The following is a 14,931-nucleotide window of genomic DNA, read 5'->3' as shown; positions in this document are numbered from 1 at the left end:
AGACATCCCAGTTAGATTTATGGCAGAGCTGATCTTGGCACATTATCCTGAATGTTTAACTGTAGCAATATATTAAATTTTAAAAATTTTATTTTGCTGGGAAAGCAAAAGGGCAGTACTTTATTCCAGGCTGGGTATTTGTAGGAGCCAGTTCTTTACTGCTGGAACAATAAAACCTGGCTTGGAAGCAGGCCTGCTATCTATATGTGTTACCATGGTGACAGAAGTCCCAGGGGATTTTATTCCTGAAAATATTCCCTTTCATCCATGCTGGGAACACAGCGCTGCCTCAGGAGATGAAAGAAGCAGCCTGTCCAAATTGGATCCTGCAAGGATTTATTTCTGTGAAACTTCACTTCATAAAGTTTTGCTGTGATGTTGAAATTCTGCCCCAGATGGGCAGGAAAGGCTGCAGAGGCCACAACTGTGTGGAGTGACTGCCTGGCAACAACCTTAGCAACCATAATAATTACCTGTTTTCAATTAGTCTGCATTGAACCTTCCAAAGAGTGACTCTGACACCTCGGTTAGATGACTGTGTTACTGCTAATAAGGGAAATATGCAAAAGAAAAAAGATTTATAGTGAATTTCCCAGGGTTTTTGCTCTACACAGAAGCAAAATTTAAGTTTCCATAGAGTTCTGCTGCACTCAGAAATGTGAGCCTCACTGAAATTTCCTCAAGCCGTTATGAACTTGGGCTTCTCCACCTTTTGGTTTTTCTTTTTTGCTCTTAATAGATGAACCCAACCCTACAATTTTTCCTGGGGAATCTCCTGGATGATGGTGAGGATTTACTGCACTGGACATAAAGTTCCCTGATGACAGAAACTGGCAGTGTTTTACTCCTGGATATACTTTGCACACCTCTTTTATAATTTGACTTCTCTGAAATGAATAATCAATTATAAGACAAGGGAATTTACACCTGGTAAGTTAACAGAGGCTCCTTTGGTAAGATCAAACCTGAGTTCCAACTTTTTCTTGCGAAATAAAGCTGTAATCTGTGCAAACCTGCTCACAGGCACTTGGTGGATGTTTTCAGTCTCTGTTTCATTCTTCTGGTATGTGGATGATGGTGCTGTCACAGGAGTCAGGTGCATTCCCAGAGCAGGTCACCCCCTCCTGACCTGGAGCCACTGTCTGGAAACCTGAACCAGGGCCCCGTGTGTCACCCTGAGGCAGCTGGGCAGTGCTGGACACCTGCAAACATAAATCACACACTGGGCTGGGCTGGAGGAGAACTTAAACATCACAGACAGGGTCACCTCCCACTGTCCCAGGCTGCTCCGAGCTGGCCTTGCACACTCCAGGGATGGGGCAGCCACAGCTGCTCTGGGCACCCTGTGCCAGGACCTCACCACACAGGGAACGATTTATTTGTATAATCAAAACCCACCCTCTGGCAGTGTGAAGCCATACCCTGTGTCCTGTCACTCCAGGCCCTTGTCCAAAGTCTCTCTCCATGGCTCTCGGAGTCCCTTTGGGGTTTTTTAGGCCGCTCCTCAGCCGTGTCTCCAGCGCTGCCGCAGCACCGCAGCTCTGAGGAGCAGCAGCTCCTGTCCCTCAGGATCCTGCGCTGTCCCTGAGCTCTGCAGCCTGGAGTCGCTCCAGCTCGGGGACGCCTCGGCCCCGCGGCCTTTCCCCCTTGCCGGGGCTGTCTGCCTGCCGCGTTCGGCTCGTTCCGCACCTTCCCCAGACCCCTCCCAGCGGGTCCCGCCCTCACGGCCCCTCACGGCCCCTCACAGAACCCTCAGGGTCCCTCAGGGTCCCTCACGGCCCCGCCCACCAAACCCCGCCCTTCCCATGACGTCACCGCGCACGGATCCGCCCACCCCTCCCCGCCAATCCGGCCCCGCCTCCCCCAGCCGCCCCTCCCCGCCCCACGTGCCCGGGGCGGGCCCCGGCGCGCGGCGGCTCTCGCGAGATCCCCGATGTAAACAAAGCCGCGGGGCGCGCGGCGGGGGGGGCAGCGCCGCCCGCCTTTCACCGCCCCGGCCTCGTCCCGCCGCGCCCCGCCCACCGCCAAGCAGCGAGGCTGCCGATTGGTTGAGAGCGGGACGCGGCCCGCCCCCGGCGCGCTCCGATTGGCTGCGGGCGCGGTGCGCTGGGTGTCATTGCCCGGGGGGTCCCAAACAGTGTCAGTGGCGCCGGGAGCCCGGCAGGTGAGGGCGGCCCGGGCCGCGGGTGCTTGGCGGGGCCGCGCTCGCGGCAGCGCCGCGGCGGCTCGGAGCGGCCCCGCGGGGAGGCCGGGCCGGGCAGCGGCCGGGGCGGGGGGCGGCGGGCAGGGCAGGCCCGCCCTTGAGGCCTGGGGGACCCCCGGCAGCTGCGGGAGGAGGGCGCGGGGTGCGGAGCGAGGGGCGGCCGGCGGGGTGGGCGCGCTCCGGGAGGCCGCGGCCCCGCTCTCCGGGCGGCGGCGGGAGAGAGGCCGGGCAGGTCGCGGTGTTTGTGCGGAGTTGCTCAATAGCGGCGGCGGAGGTGCCCAGGCCGGCCCGGCCGCTGCCGGGGCTCCGCAGGGTCGGGCGGCCCCGCGGGTGCCCCGCGCTGAGGCGCGGCCGTGCCGAGGCCCAGAGCCGGGGCTGGGACGGTCCCGGGGCTCGCTTCCCTCGGGCCGGGGTGCCACAAGGTGCTGGCACTCGGGGCACGGCACGGGCGGGTGTCCCTGGGGTGATTTCATCCTTTCCGTGACATTTCGCCTTTCGAGGTTCCTCGGCGCGTGTGTCAGGCTGCTGTTGTGTTGCTGAACGTTTTGTTACTAATTATTGTTTTGCTGTTAATTTCTGAGCGGTTATCCTCCCTCCCTTAATGGGCTGGTCCTTGCAGAGTCTGGCCTGACGTGAAATGATGCTGATAACTGACACCTCCTTGGGGATTTGGGTTTTTCTTTTACTTTGGAAAAGTAAAACAGGTTTGGGGTGGGAGGACAGCACAGAGCAACTGAGGGGTTCCCTGAGGAGCTGGCTGGGATCTGGGTGCTCCTCAGGTGCTTTCTGCCTGTAGGAATGTCACACAGAATTTCCCCTGGAGAGCAGAACTGTGAAGGAAAGCTTGAGGATGGCACAAAAAGCTGACATAAAGCAGCAGAATGTGTGAGCTGCAATGTAACCCATGTTTTCATAAGTACAGTACACTGCAATTGTGATTGCACGTTATTTTTATATAATTGTTTTCTGAGCCAGCAGCCCATTAGGAAATAGTGGGTTTGTGTAATGGTGATGACAACTGTGTACCTGTACCACTATCTTTACTCATGGAATCACAGAGTGGTTTGGGTTGGAGGGCTCCTTAAAGATCATCCAGTACAGTTTGAGATAACTTTCCACTTTATCATGCAGGTGTGTGGGGTTTGGTTTTATATTTTCACAAACATTCCAGGAGCTGCAGTGATAGGAGTTTCCCGCTTGGTGCGCGATTTTCTTTTCCTCATCAAAAAAGTGCTGTAAAGAGTCCTGCAGGTGTGTGTGAGTGAAATTTCTCTCTCACCACACTGAAGAACACACGAAGAACTTGTGTAATAACCAATTTTGTGGCAATTTTATTGAAAGTGCTGTGTTTGCTGCAGGTGTGTGCCCGCAACGATGGCGACCGAGTCCCCGCGCCGCCCCAGCCGCTGCACTGGAGGAGTGGTGGTTCGCCCTCAAGCTGCCACGTAAGAACCTTCTAGAAGAGCAGCCCTTTCTGAAAAGGGGTTGATTTTCTTGTGGAAGAGCCCAGCCTGAGCTGCTTTGGGTTTTTCCCCCCCAAATCCAGCTTGTGTTGACCCTGCAGTTTGGCTGCGCTGAGCGTTTTCCAGTAAAGTCAGCACGGTGCATTTCTGTCTCCCTGAGTGGGATCCCATCCTTTACACACCAAAGCTGCATATTTATAAGCTAATTACTGCCAAGTTTTGTTGTTGTTTGCACCATTTTGCTGTACAAACATTGCAGTGTAGAAGAGTGATGCCAGCTTCTTCCTTAGGCCAGAGGGATGTGCCACAGGTGATCGTTTCTGGCTGTTCTTTTAACAACACCTTGTCCCAGGAGTGGATGTATTAAAGCACACAAAACTTGTCATTAAAGTCCTCCAGGAAGAAGAATTGTGGATTTTTTAAATTTTATTTTATTAAAAGAACAAAACCAAGAAAAAAGGAAGAAGCTCCATTCTTCTGATCAGGGCACCTGCCAAACACCTTTTGTGCCTGGGCATCCTGTGTGCACATGGGAATGCTTTCATGGCAAAAAAACCCTTTGGCTGCAAGACAGCCTGGAAGATTTATGGTCTTTGTCTGTTAAAGGAGTTTTGTAGCAATTTTTCTTCCTTTCTTGAGATGTTTATGCTGCTACAAAATGTATCATATGGAAATGTCCACTTCAGGGGATGTTACTGTGCCCTTGGAGATAACTCTGTATTTCCAGAAACAAGATTCACTTCATTTTTATTGAAGATCACAAGAAACTGGTTGTTGTAGCACAAAAAATTGTGTTAGAACTTTGTCCTGCAGCCATTTTTTTAATGTGGCAAAATTCCTCAACAAATGCATTTCCTCTCTGTAACAACATTTTCTTCAAAATGTGCTTTAAAAGTACTATAATAGAAAAAATACTGTAAGAAGTTGATTGTTCTGAAGATGATTATTTGTTCTTTTTTTAAGCATCGTGTTTTATTCTTGAGGTGCCTCTTTGTGCCTCAGAAATGTCATTTTTTTTGGTGAATCTGTGTGCTGAGCACTCAGCAGCATTCTGCTGCTCATGTCAACTTTCCACATCATTATTAAAGGAAGATTGGGCTTTTTTTGTGGATTATGTTGTTTTTAACCACTTTCAAGACATCTCCCTGGAATTTTTTTCAACTTTGGGGGAGATTTAGAGCACGCACTGTGAATAAAACACCTCCCAAACATCAGCTGGGGTTCAAGATGTGCTTGGGGAGAGGGGAAAATGTGCTTTGCATGAGCTGAGCCACGAAGGCAGCATGACTGTGGCTGCTTGGCATTCCCAGGGCAGCCTCAGACACTGTGTTTAATTCTCACCTGTGGCCAGGCATTTTAATAAAGGTGTGCAGGGGCAGCTGGGCTGACCTACATAAATCAGAGAGGAATCAGCACAGGAGGAAGCACAGCTAAAGCTGAGTGGGACAGTGTGGGATGCAGAAATCCTGGGATGGCTGGTTTGGTTTGGAATAGGCTTTCTGGAATGTAAAACTTCATATTTTAGATTTAGCTCTCTTTTCAAAGAGGTGTTGCAGCATTTGGGTCCAGGTATCTTCTGTGGGGTTGTGTGTAGACCTAAATTCTCTAGAGTGCTGCATTTTCAGTGCTAAACACTCCTGGTTTTATTAAAACAATCTTCAGGAAAAAGCAGCACCTTTGGCCATCCAGAGTTCCTAATTTACAGTTCTCCTTTGTTGCTATGAGAAACCTTGAGCTGGCACAGGAAAAATTGCAACAGCACAGAAGTTAATTTCAGAGCTGTTGCCTAAAGACAACCTGAAGGCTTTTCTGAAGTAATCTCAGAGTTTCTGAAGGCAGCTCAAGTGCTCCTCGTGGCTCACAGCAGCAGTTTCTGCAGGGTTTCAGCACCATCTGTGTGCTGCTCTCAGCCCACACTGTGGTTACTCAGCACTTACACAGGGACTGCTCAGAGCACTGCCTTAACTCTGCCCCAATGAATGTGCCTTGCACTTTAAACCCTCCCCAGCTGATGCTGCTGATGAGCTTCCAGCAGGGAATAACCTTCCCAAGCTGTAAATTCTCCTCTGGAAATGCCTCTCCTTGCCGTTAGGGAGGGTTTTGTTCCATCCCTGCCCCTGCCAGCACTGTCCATCCTGCACAGGAGCTCTGGGAGTTTGTTTGTGCCGCCAGGAGAGCCCCAGTCATTGTTTAAATCTCATTTGGGTGTTTCATTCAAGTAGAAAAATCCTGAGGAGTGATTTCCAAATCCCTGCAGCACTTCAGGCCCCTCTGATGAGGAGAGCATGGCTTATTCCTTGAGTTTAGAGTTTATTCTTTCCCCCCAAGCAGTTATTCCATCAGCAGGTTTTTTACAGACTTTTATTGCTCTTACTCAGTCCTGTCATAACTTACAGGCCACAATTCACATTATCAGAATTTGGCAGTAAAATTAAATGCCTGCATTGCATGTTTTTTATTTTGCTATGTGCTAAAGGTTGCCCATGCCTCCTTTTGCTGATCTAATTTAATAATTCATGAGATTTTCTGAGCTCCTTTGGCTGAAATTCTCCTTCTGTTTTCCAGGGAGCAATCCTACATGGAAAGTGTTGTTACCTTCCTCCAAGATGTTGTGCCACAGGTAGGGTGTGGATCTTTGAAATTTCACTTTTCTTCAGTGCACACTTGTCAGGAATCCTCACTCTGCTTTGTACATTTATTATGTCACTAAATAAATAAATAAATAAATTTATTTATTATGTCACTAAACAAATAAATAATTTAAATATGTATATTTATATATTTTAATATATTTATATATAGTACATATGGCACTGGAATTGTCCCTTCCTCGTTGCCTCCCAGTAGCAGAAGGGAATGAATTTTGTTTTACTCTTTAGGAAAGCTGTAGTTCCTGATGGAGGAGCCCTGCAGCTGATTGCAGCTTCAGGAAATGATCCTGATTCTGATTCCAAGGAATGATTTAGTGTCTTGTTTCCTCATGAATTTCCTCTTTGGATTTCCCAGTGCATTTATTCTGTAATGATACAAAAACAATGCCCTCAGTAATACCAATTTGTGAAATGTATTTTTGGACTCAGGGTTAAAATTAAACATGATGAAAGTTTCAATGAAGAGATTGCTGCATTCCACAGCCCCCCATTGCCCCTGGCTGGGTAAAGGACACAGTCTGTGTTTTATTTCCCACATCAGCCTGCCTTGGAAGCGTGGAATGTGATTTGTTTTGAAAAGTAAACCCCACACTCATTTTTCACATTTGTATTTTTAGTCCATGTTGTTGCTTTTCTGGCATGTATGAGGTGATTATACAAGATGTGTTCATGTTTAATCCCAAACGGTGCTCAGTGTTTTGGTAAATTCACTGGGCAGGGATGGTGTTTCAGCTTCTCCTGAGGACTGTAAAACCTCCAGCCTGGAAACACTGCAGGTCTCACTCCACAATTCCTTTTTGTATCTCATCTTTTTATGGGGATCCCTAGAACACAGGGCTGAAACATGGACCTGTTCTCCTGGAATTGCAGTTTATTCTCTTTTAAATGGCTGCATTAAAGTTGTCACAAACAGAGCTGAGAGGTGTCAGTAATATAAACTGTGGAGTAAAGGTCTCTTTCTTTCCTCAGTCTGCCTTGCAAAGCTTTTTAGTGAATTAAAGGGAATTTTAATGATGAAACACCTCATGTGAGAACCTCCAACACTGCTGAAACTAAAGACTGTAGAAGCCACAGTGTTTAACTTTATTAACTCCCTCTAAGTCATTTCTAAGGCATCTCTTACCTGCCCCAGATTTATTGTCACAAGTATTTTGTCATTCCTCCCTCAGTGAGTGATGTTCAGCCAGGTTATGTTGTGTGAGAACTGGTGACAATAAGCTCCATGGGTCATAGTTGTGTTTTTTAATAGGATTCCTTCTTACAGGGGGAGAAAAATCACTGTGAATCTTCCCTGTTTCAACCCTTTTGCTTTTTGTCCAGGCCTACAGTGGAACCCCACCAGAAGAAAAAGAGAAAATTGTCTGGGTCAGATTTGAAAATGCAGATTTAAATGGTATGGCTTCATTTTCTCCCACTTGTACTTGTGAGTTTTGGGTCCATGTGCAATAATTCCAGTCAGCTTTCTCTGTAATGGAATAGTCATAAATATTATGATTTTCTTGAGTAAAACCCCTCTTAAATGATATTTTCAACCATGAGGAAATGAACAGAGCTCACTGAAAGCATGGAAGCATCAGAGACAGAAGATTTATTTGGGGTGGTAAAAGGGGAAGTTTCCAGGCCCAGTCAGAACAGGCTGCATAAAATAAATTTAAACACAACATGAAAAATATTCTAAGGAGTTTTGTTATATGAACCCATAAAGGGAATGCCTGAGATTTTATAAAAAATAAAAGGAAAACAAACCCACAAGCAAACAAACCTTAACTGCCAAAGATGGCCATAAAGATATATATATATATATATATAAAAAATATGTATATGGCCACATAGAGATTATAGATAATTTCTAGTTCTAATAACCCTGATTTGGGTTCTCTCTCACTCCATCCCTAACCTTCCTTAAAACAAAAAAGGAACAGGGATAAACAGGTGGAGGAGCTCAGGTCTGAATGGGGAATCAATCACCATTTTCTCCTAGACCATGTTGGTGTGCAGAAAATTTTTCTCCAATATTTTAAATTTTGAAGCTTTCTCATTGTGAAACTTCGACAGTGGTGTTTGCATGAAAGAAAATATTTCAGTATTGCTCCAGCATGAAAATGTGAAGCACTTTGGTTGCTTTTAGTTCTAACAACTGAGGGAACACAATCTAATGTTGCTGAGAGCTGGATCCTGACTTCTAATGTGGTTTTGCTGTTGAAATGTCCTTCAGATACCTCCAGGAATATGGAATTCCATGAGATCCACAGCACTGGGAATGAGCCCCCGCTGCTGCTGATGATTGGCTACAGTGATGGGATGCAAGTCTGGAGCATTCCTGTGAGTGCAGAGCTCGCCCTCCTTCCTTCTCCTTCTCTCTGCCAGTTTTGTGTTCCAGCTTTAATATTTTACATTGAATTTCTCCCATTGGAGAAATACCTGTGAGTGCAGAGCTCTCCCCTCCTTCCTTCTCCTTCTCTCTATGAGTTTTGTGTTCCAACTTTAATATTTTACCTTAAATTTCTCCCATTGAAGCATTCCTGTGAGTGCAGAGCTCACCCTCCTTCCTTCTCCTTTTCTCTCTCAGTTTTGTGTTCCAATTTTAATATTTTCCCTTGAATTTCTCCCATTGGAGCATTCCTGTGAGTGCAGAGCTCTCCCCTCCTTCCTTCTCCTTCTCTCTGTCAGTCTCGTGTTCCAATTTTAATATTTTCCCTTGAATTTCTCCCATTTGATGGAAAGAGCCAACACTTCCCACCAATGTCTCAGGGGTTGTGTGTAATGTGCTTATCTTCAGATAATCCTGAGCACAGCTCAAACACTTCAGTTCATGTACCTGCAGGTTTTTGAGGGCTTTTTACACATTTATTTCTGCTAAATCCATTTCCAGACTCAAACTGGGAGCAGTGTTTGCCATTCTGGAGTAATTAATAAACCCAAAACAAAACTGGATTTTGTTTTTTTAACAGAAAAGAATAAGGGTTTAAAAACACCAACAGGATTTGTTTGTCCCAGGAACTCCAGTCCATTTCCAGACTCAAACTGGGAGCAGCGTTTGCCGTTCTGGAATAGTTTCTAGCCCCCAAACAAAATTGGATTTTATTTTTTAAAAAATAAAATCCAAAAAAGAATAGAGTAAGAATAAAATAACAATAAAAAATAAAATCCAAAAAAGAAAAGAATAAGGGTTTAAAAAAAACCCTTGTTTGCCATTCTGGAATCGTTTCTAGCCCCAAAATAAAACTGGATTTTTTTTAACAGAAAAGAGTAAGGATTTTAAAACACCAACAGGATTTGTTTGTCCCAGGAGCTCCAGTATGACAGTATTTATAGTATTTTACAATCACATGTTTGTCATGGCCATCATTTGCAATTTTAATTTGCTGAAGGCCTCTGTGTGCACGTGGTTTTGATTTCATGCTGCCATCCCCACGCCCTGGCTTGTGTTGCACAGTGGTTTTTGGGCACGTGGTCTTCATTTGGGGAATTCCCCCCAAACTGCTCAAAATGAGAGAATAAAGTTGAATACAGAAGGTCATAAAATTCTGAACTTAAAAAAGCAAAATTGCTCATAACACCTTATCCTTCAGGATAAAGCAGAGAGGATGGAGTTCTTTCCCTTTGTAAGATGCATTGTTTTTTAAAAAAATGTGTACATTTTACGACTTTCTGGTTAGCTGTGCAGGACATGTGTTTATATACCAGCAGCTTAGAAAATAATGTTAATTTCTACAGCAAAAGTTCAGTTTAATTGAGTTTATGGGTGTCGTAGGGCTTTCCCCTTCTTTGTTGCATCTTATTATCCTCATGATTGCATCTCGTTAGCACAAATGAGGAAATCAGCTGATGAGGTTTTGTGCTTGAAGGAATGTTTAACAGAAATGGAGTGAGACCGAATATACCTCGCTAAATTCCAGTATTTTGTCACTGCTTATTAAAATTTAGGAACTTTAACTGAAACTTGGGAACATTTCAGCCAAAAATGGGATTTTCTGTCGCGGTGCGTTACACGAAGCGCCCACACGGGGGCGCTGGGACACCGGGCTAAGAGCGGCAGCGCCGCCTCATCAATCATTAATTAATTAATTAATTACCCTACCCTGAGCATCACAGCGGCTGGAGCTCAATTATCCTACCAAAACACCCCGTTTTACCCAGCTGAAATGTTTTTATCCGGATGAACCTGTGTTTTCTGCTAAAAAAGGATAGATGTTTTATCTGCCATGGATAGATGTCTTAATTTTTCTTTATATCTTTTTATTTCCCTTTTTTCCCCTTCCTTGTGTCCAAATGAGCCACAAGTTAGGCCATGGAGTACCTGATTTTGCCTTCTTTTTAGTAGGACCATACAACCAGGCTGTATTTTTTTTCCCCAATGTGTTTCACTTCTTCATCATTGCTAGCTTTTGATAGTATTTGCTATATCAGGAAAAATAACAAAAATTAAATTGCAGGACAGCTTCTCTTAGTGTTGTTCAACCTTTGCAGAAGTATGAGCAGGGGGGAAGTGCAATGAAATTGAGAAAATGCCAAATGTGGAAATATTTTACCGTGCACCTTCAGGATGTCAGCTGTGGGGATATTGCATCATTTTAGCAGCCCTTTATTTGGATATTCTGTGAAATCCTGAGAGCTCAGCCAGGGAGGTGCAGCCTGGACCTGGACACTGTGGGAGTGTTGGAATGGCTCCTCTGTCAGTGCAGATTTTCACAGAAAAATGATCTTTAACATCAGCTTTAAATATTTTTGCAGAGCAGGATTTGTGTATCCAACACATTTAGAGGGAACATAAACTGGAGAGGGTTTTCATAAACTGGAAGGGTTTTTTTATAAACTGGAGGGGTTTTTCATAAACTGGAAGGGGTTTTCCACATTGTTGCTTCTCCTTTGTGTTTTCCCCCCTTGCTTAGCCTGAGCACAATAAAACCTGGCAGCTCTGTGATTGACTTAATATTTAAGAGCTTATTTGGCAACACTTTTTTGTGCCCTTTGCTATTACACAAACCTTCCTTCTTGGCCCCACTGATTATTTAGCTTGTAATTAAGCAATGTTATTCCAGCTAAGGAAAAAAAAATAACCAACTCTGCATTCTCCAGCTTAATCTGCAAAAGCAACAATCTGACATTTATGTGCAAATCTCCTCAGGAAAGTCATTATCTGTAGCATTGTGCTTTTTTATTCCTACAATTGGCCCTCTATTCAGCACTTAATAACGTGTTGCAGGCAGCAGGGGTTGTGTGTGAGTGATTATGAAGTGTTTATGACAGCTCCTAAGCCCACACTCCTGCTAATGGTGCTGCACGGCCTTGCCCACACCTCTCTGGAGCTGAGAGAGCTTTCCCATCGCCATCTCCTCGGAGGAAGAGCTTTGGAGCACAAAAGTGTGATTTGCAGGATGGGAGATCCCATTAGGGAGGCTTCAAAGGGCCGGGGTGGTGTTTGGGGGAGCCAAGTGCAGCACAAGGTGTCCATCCACAGGGCTGGGCTTTGATCTCTGCTCTCCAAACGGGGGTGGGAAGGTTAAAAGTGGCCTTGAAATACTCCTGGCTGAGTGGGGAGGGATCTGGGGATGCACTGGGAGTTCCTGGTTGATAGTGGTGCACTGGAGTTGTGCGTTTGGTTTGGAGTTTGTTTTGTGCCTTGCTCCCAGTTTGGTGTTTCAGAGGCAACTGGAGCTGGTTCCTGCCTGATGTGGTTTCCAAGTGTCTGTTCTGGGTGTTCCTGTCCAGGGAATGCACGTTGGTTTTGTTTTTCATGGTAGGCTGGGAGTTTCAGAGGTAGAAAAATCATCTTAAAGTGACAATTAGAAACTTATCCCAAGGTGCAATCCTTCCTCTGTCCAAGCCTCTTCCCATAGGGAACCACTGGCATGTGCACTCAGAAAAATGGAGTAAGGACCTGACCTAGTGACCCTGGAAAATGTCTGAGGACTTTGCAGAACTTCTATGCAAATCATTTGTGAAGGCTTTGGGATTTTACACTGAAGAGGCACCAGTGTGCCAGAAATGTGGTTTTATAAAACTTCTGATTCCATTAGCACTGCCATAATGTAAAGCACTAGGTGCAACTTCATCCTCATGTTACTAGAGTAATATTCCTTGGGCATCTAAACTCTCACAATCTTTAGATAATTACAGAAAAGAAATTTGAATGGAAAAGCTGAGAGAATTTCTAAACTAAAGTGATACAATTTGTTCATTTGCTTCCAGTCCTTCCTTACTTTCTCAGCAGCAGCGTGACTGGAAGTTGCCTTTAATCCAAATGCTGCAATATTTGGTGGTGATATCTATCAATTGCTTATTATCATATTATAACATCATATCATGATATCTTAATGTATAAAACATACATGAGATTATTTAAAACAACCTCCAGATCCCTTTTCTTGTTAGATTCCCTTTTCCTGTTGTACATTCCCCAGTTTCCATTTCTATATTTGCACAGTAGTTCAAGCCTTGAGTTCCAAACTCCATTTCATTTCACTTTGGTATATGTTTGGCTTTTTTTTTGTTTTAATTTTTTTTTCCTCATGTGAAAACCATTTTCTCTGGTTGGAAACTGTTACTTGTCCTTGGTGTGAGCAAAACTTCCTTTGTTCAGTTTTTTTTAATGGCTGCAAACTGGTGTGCTCCAAACAATGCCATCAGAAACGACCCAGTGCTGCAGACTCCTGGGCTGTCATGTTCTGAGCAGTAATTTAAGATCTCTTAAGTGAAGAAGAAGATTTTTCTTCCTCCTTTAATGAAGCCTTTTTTCGGGGTTTGAATCCTTCACTTCCAGCCTTCCCTGTAGGTCTGGGGGTTGTGCTTGATGCCAGGTTTTGGGAAAGCTGAGATGTTCTACCAGAGCAGCTTGGAGCCCTCATTTTGGATTCCCTCTTCCCTGCAACCAGTACCTGAAGCTGCTTTTACAGCTTAATATCCAATTCTTGAAACCTGTTTGGAAATATTCTTGGCTTTTGGAATGGGAAAGAAAAACTTTTAAGAGCTCTGAGAGCTGCCACGGGGACTTGCTACTTAGCTGGATGCAATCCAGAATGGCAGCCACAGCCTCGCTGCTCACAGGTGCTTTTTGAAGAATTTAGAGCTCTGTTTTCAATTCATGAGCTCTATTTGTGTTTTGTCTGTGCATGTGAGACTGTGGAGCTCCAGGGGCTGGTAAGGGGATGTGGAGCCTTTGGCTGGGGGTTCCCAGCCCACAGCTGACCCCCTGTCCCCTCCATGGGCAGCTCCTGGTCCCATTTGGGTTCCTGCTGGGTGAGTGTCCCATTCCCAGGGGATAAACTGAGATAAGGGAGTGGCAGAAGATCAGGCCACACCATCTCTGTGCCCCCAGGAGGTGTTTGCAGGCAGATTGGATCTGTGGGACTGTAGCCATGATATTTTATGAAAAATCCTTTCCTTAGGGTTTTTCCTCCTGAGAAGCTGAGAGGCCTCAGGAACAAACTGTGAACAATGATTATCTGCAACAGGTGGATCTGTGATTGGTCTCACGTGGTTGTTTCTAATTAATGGCAAATCACAACACAGTTTCTGTCACTCACAAACCTTTGTTATTCTTTTTCTGTTCTTAGCCAGCCTTCTGATTAAATTCTTTCTCCTATTTTTTTAGTAAAGTTTTAATATAATATATATCATAAAATAATAAATCAAGCCTTCTGAAACATGGAGTCACATTCTCATCTCTTCCCTCATCCTCAGACCCTGCAAACACCACCAAATGTGACCTCAGCAATGAAGTTTTATCCATAGATAAATGAAGGGCATTAAATTGACCACAGTTAATTCAGGGGTTTATGAGACTGCAAGCAGCACAAGCTGCTGGTGTTTGAAAGAAGTTAATTGGAATTCAAAGAAAATCTTGAACTCGAAGCCCTGATGCATTTTTCAGTGCCAAGCAAACCAAGGAGCAGCCAAGCTCTCACTAATTCATGGCAGGCACAGGATGCAGTGTCTTCCATGAGTCCCTGGCTCAGCAGGACAGTTAAGGACACACAGCTTAAATCCCCTGAAAAAGCTGATACTGTGTGAAACTCTGCTGGATTAAATATTAGTGTTTTAATGTGATCAGTGGTGTAGTGTCACATCCAGATTTGTTGGAAACTTTATTTTGTGCCTGTCAGAGGATTTGAATTTTCTTTACAGTGAGATGCTGGTGGTTGGGTGGCATCGTGTATTTTCATTACAAAGCCGCCAGTGGGGATGTATCTTCAGATTTGATCCTTTTTAGCTCCCAGGAGTCAGCAAATGCTGAGCACTTGGGCTGTAGAGGCTGAACCCAAACCATTCCATGGTTTAGAATGCTGCAGGGACTGAGCAGAGGACCTGTTAACCCACAGTGCTCTCAAAACAGGGGCTAAATACCTGTAATCTCATTTTTAGTCACTGTTGGATCCTGTGCCTTTTGTTACTCCATTTAACCTCACTTTCTGTAATCTCCCCCCAGTATGAAATAATAAATTATCTTTAAATAACGAATATTAATTATTCAAAAGTTACTGCATTGTATGCATGAGAAGAGCTGGGCTGGCATTTCCATGTGAAATGCTTCAGCACAAACAAACTTCATTTGCATTTGGACATTTCCAGCTTTTCTCTGCAAGTCTCAGGTTTAAGCTCCACCAGGTCTTGG

At 44.9% G+C, this 14,931-nt stretch overlaps 1 protein-coding gene across 8 annotated transcripts in view; it reads left to right on the top strand.

Moving 5' to 3' along the window:
• The first annotated feature begins 2,082 nt into the window (after window positions 1-2,082).
• The window catches only part of BCAS3 (BCAS3 microtubule associated cell migration factor), a 296,812-nt gene continuing 283,963 nt past the window's right edge, over window positions 2,083-14,931 (top strand). For all 8 annotated transcript variants that reach the window (XM_054287013.1, XM_054287006.1, XM_054287007.1 and 5 more), the window contains exons 1-5: window positions 2,083-2,164; window positions 3,562-3,648; window positions 6,232-6,286; window positions 7,638-7,710; window positions 8,533-8,639. In XM_054287013.1, the coding sequence (XP_054142988.1) occupies window positions 3,578-3,648; window positions 6,232-6,286; window positions 7,638-7,710; window positions 8,533-8,639 (306 nt within the window). In that variant the 5' untranslated portion in view covers window positions 2,083-2,164; window positions 3,562-3,577. The remainder of the gene's footprint in view (window positions 2,165-3,561; window positions 3,649-6,231; window positions 6,287-7,637; window positions 7,711-8,532; window positions 8,640-14,931) is intronic.

Source organism: Melozone crissalis, unplaced genomic scaffold (assembly GCF_028551555.1).
Source record: "Melozone crissalis strain CALT ecotype California unplaced genomic scaffold, PUWL_Pcris_2 ptg000057l_1, whole genome shotgun sequence".
Taxonomy (NCBI): Eukaryota; Metazoa; Chordata; class Aves; order Passeriformes; family Passerellidae; genus Melozone; species Melozone crissalis.
This window is presented reverse-complemented; position numbering and strand designations above follow the sequence as displayed.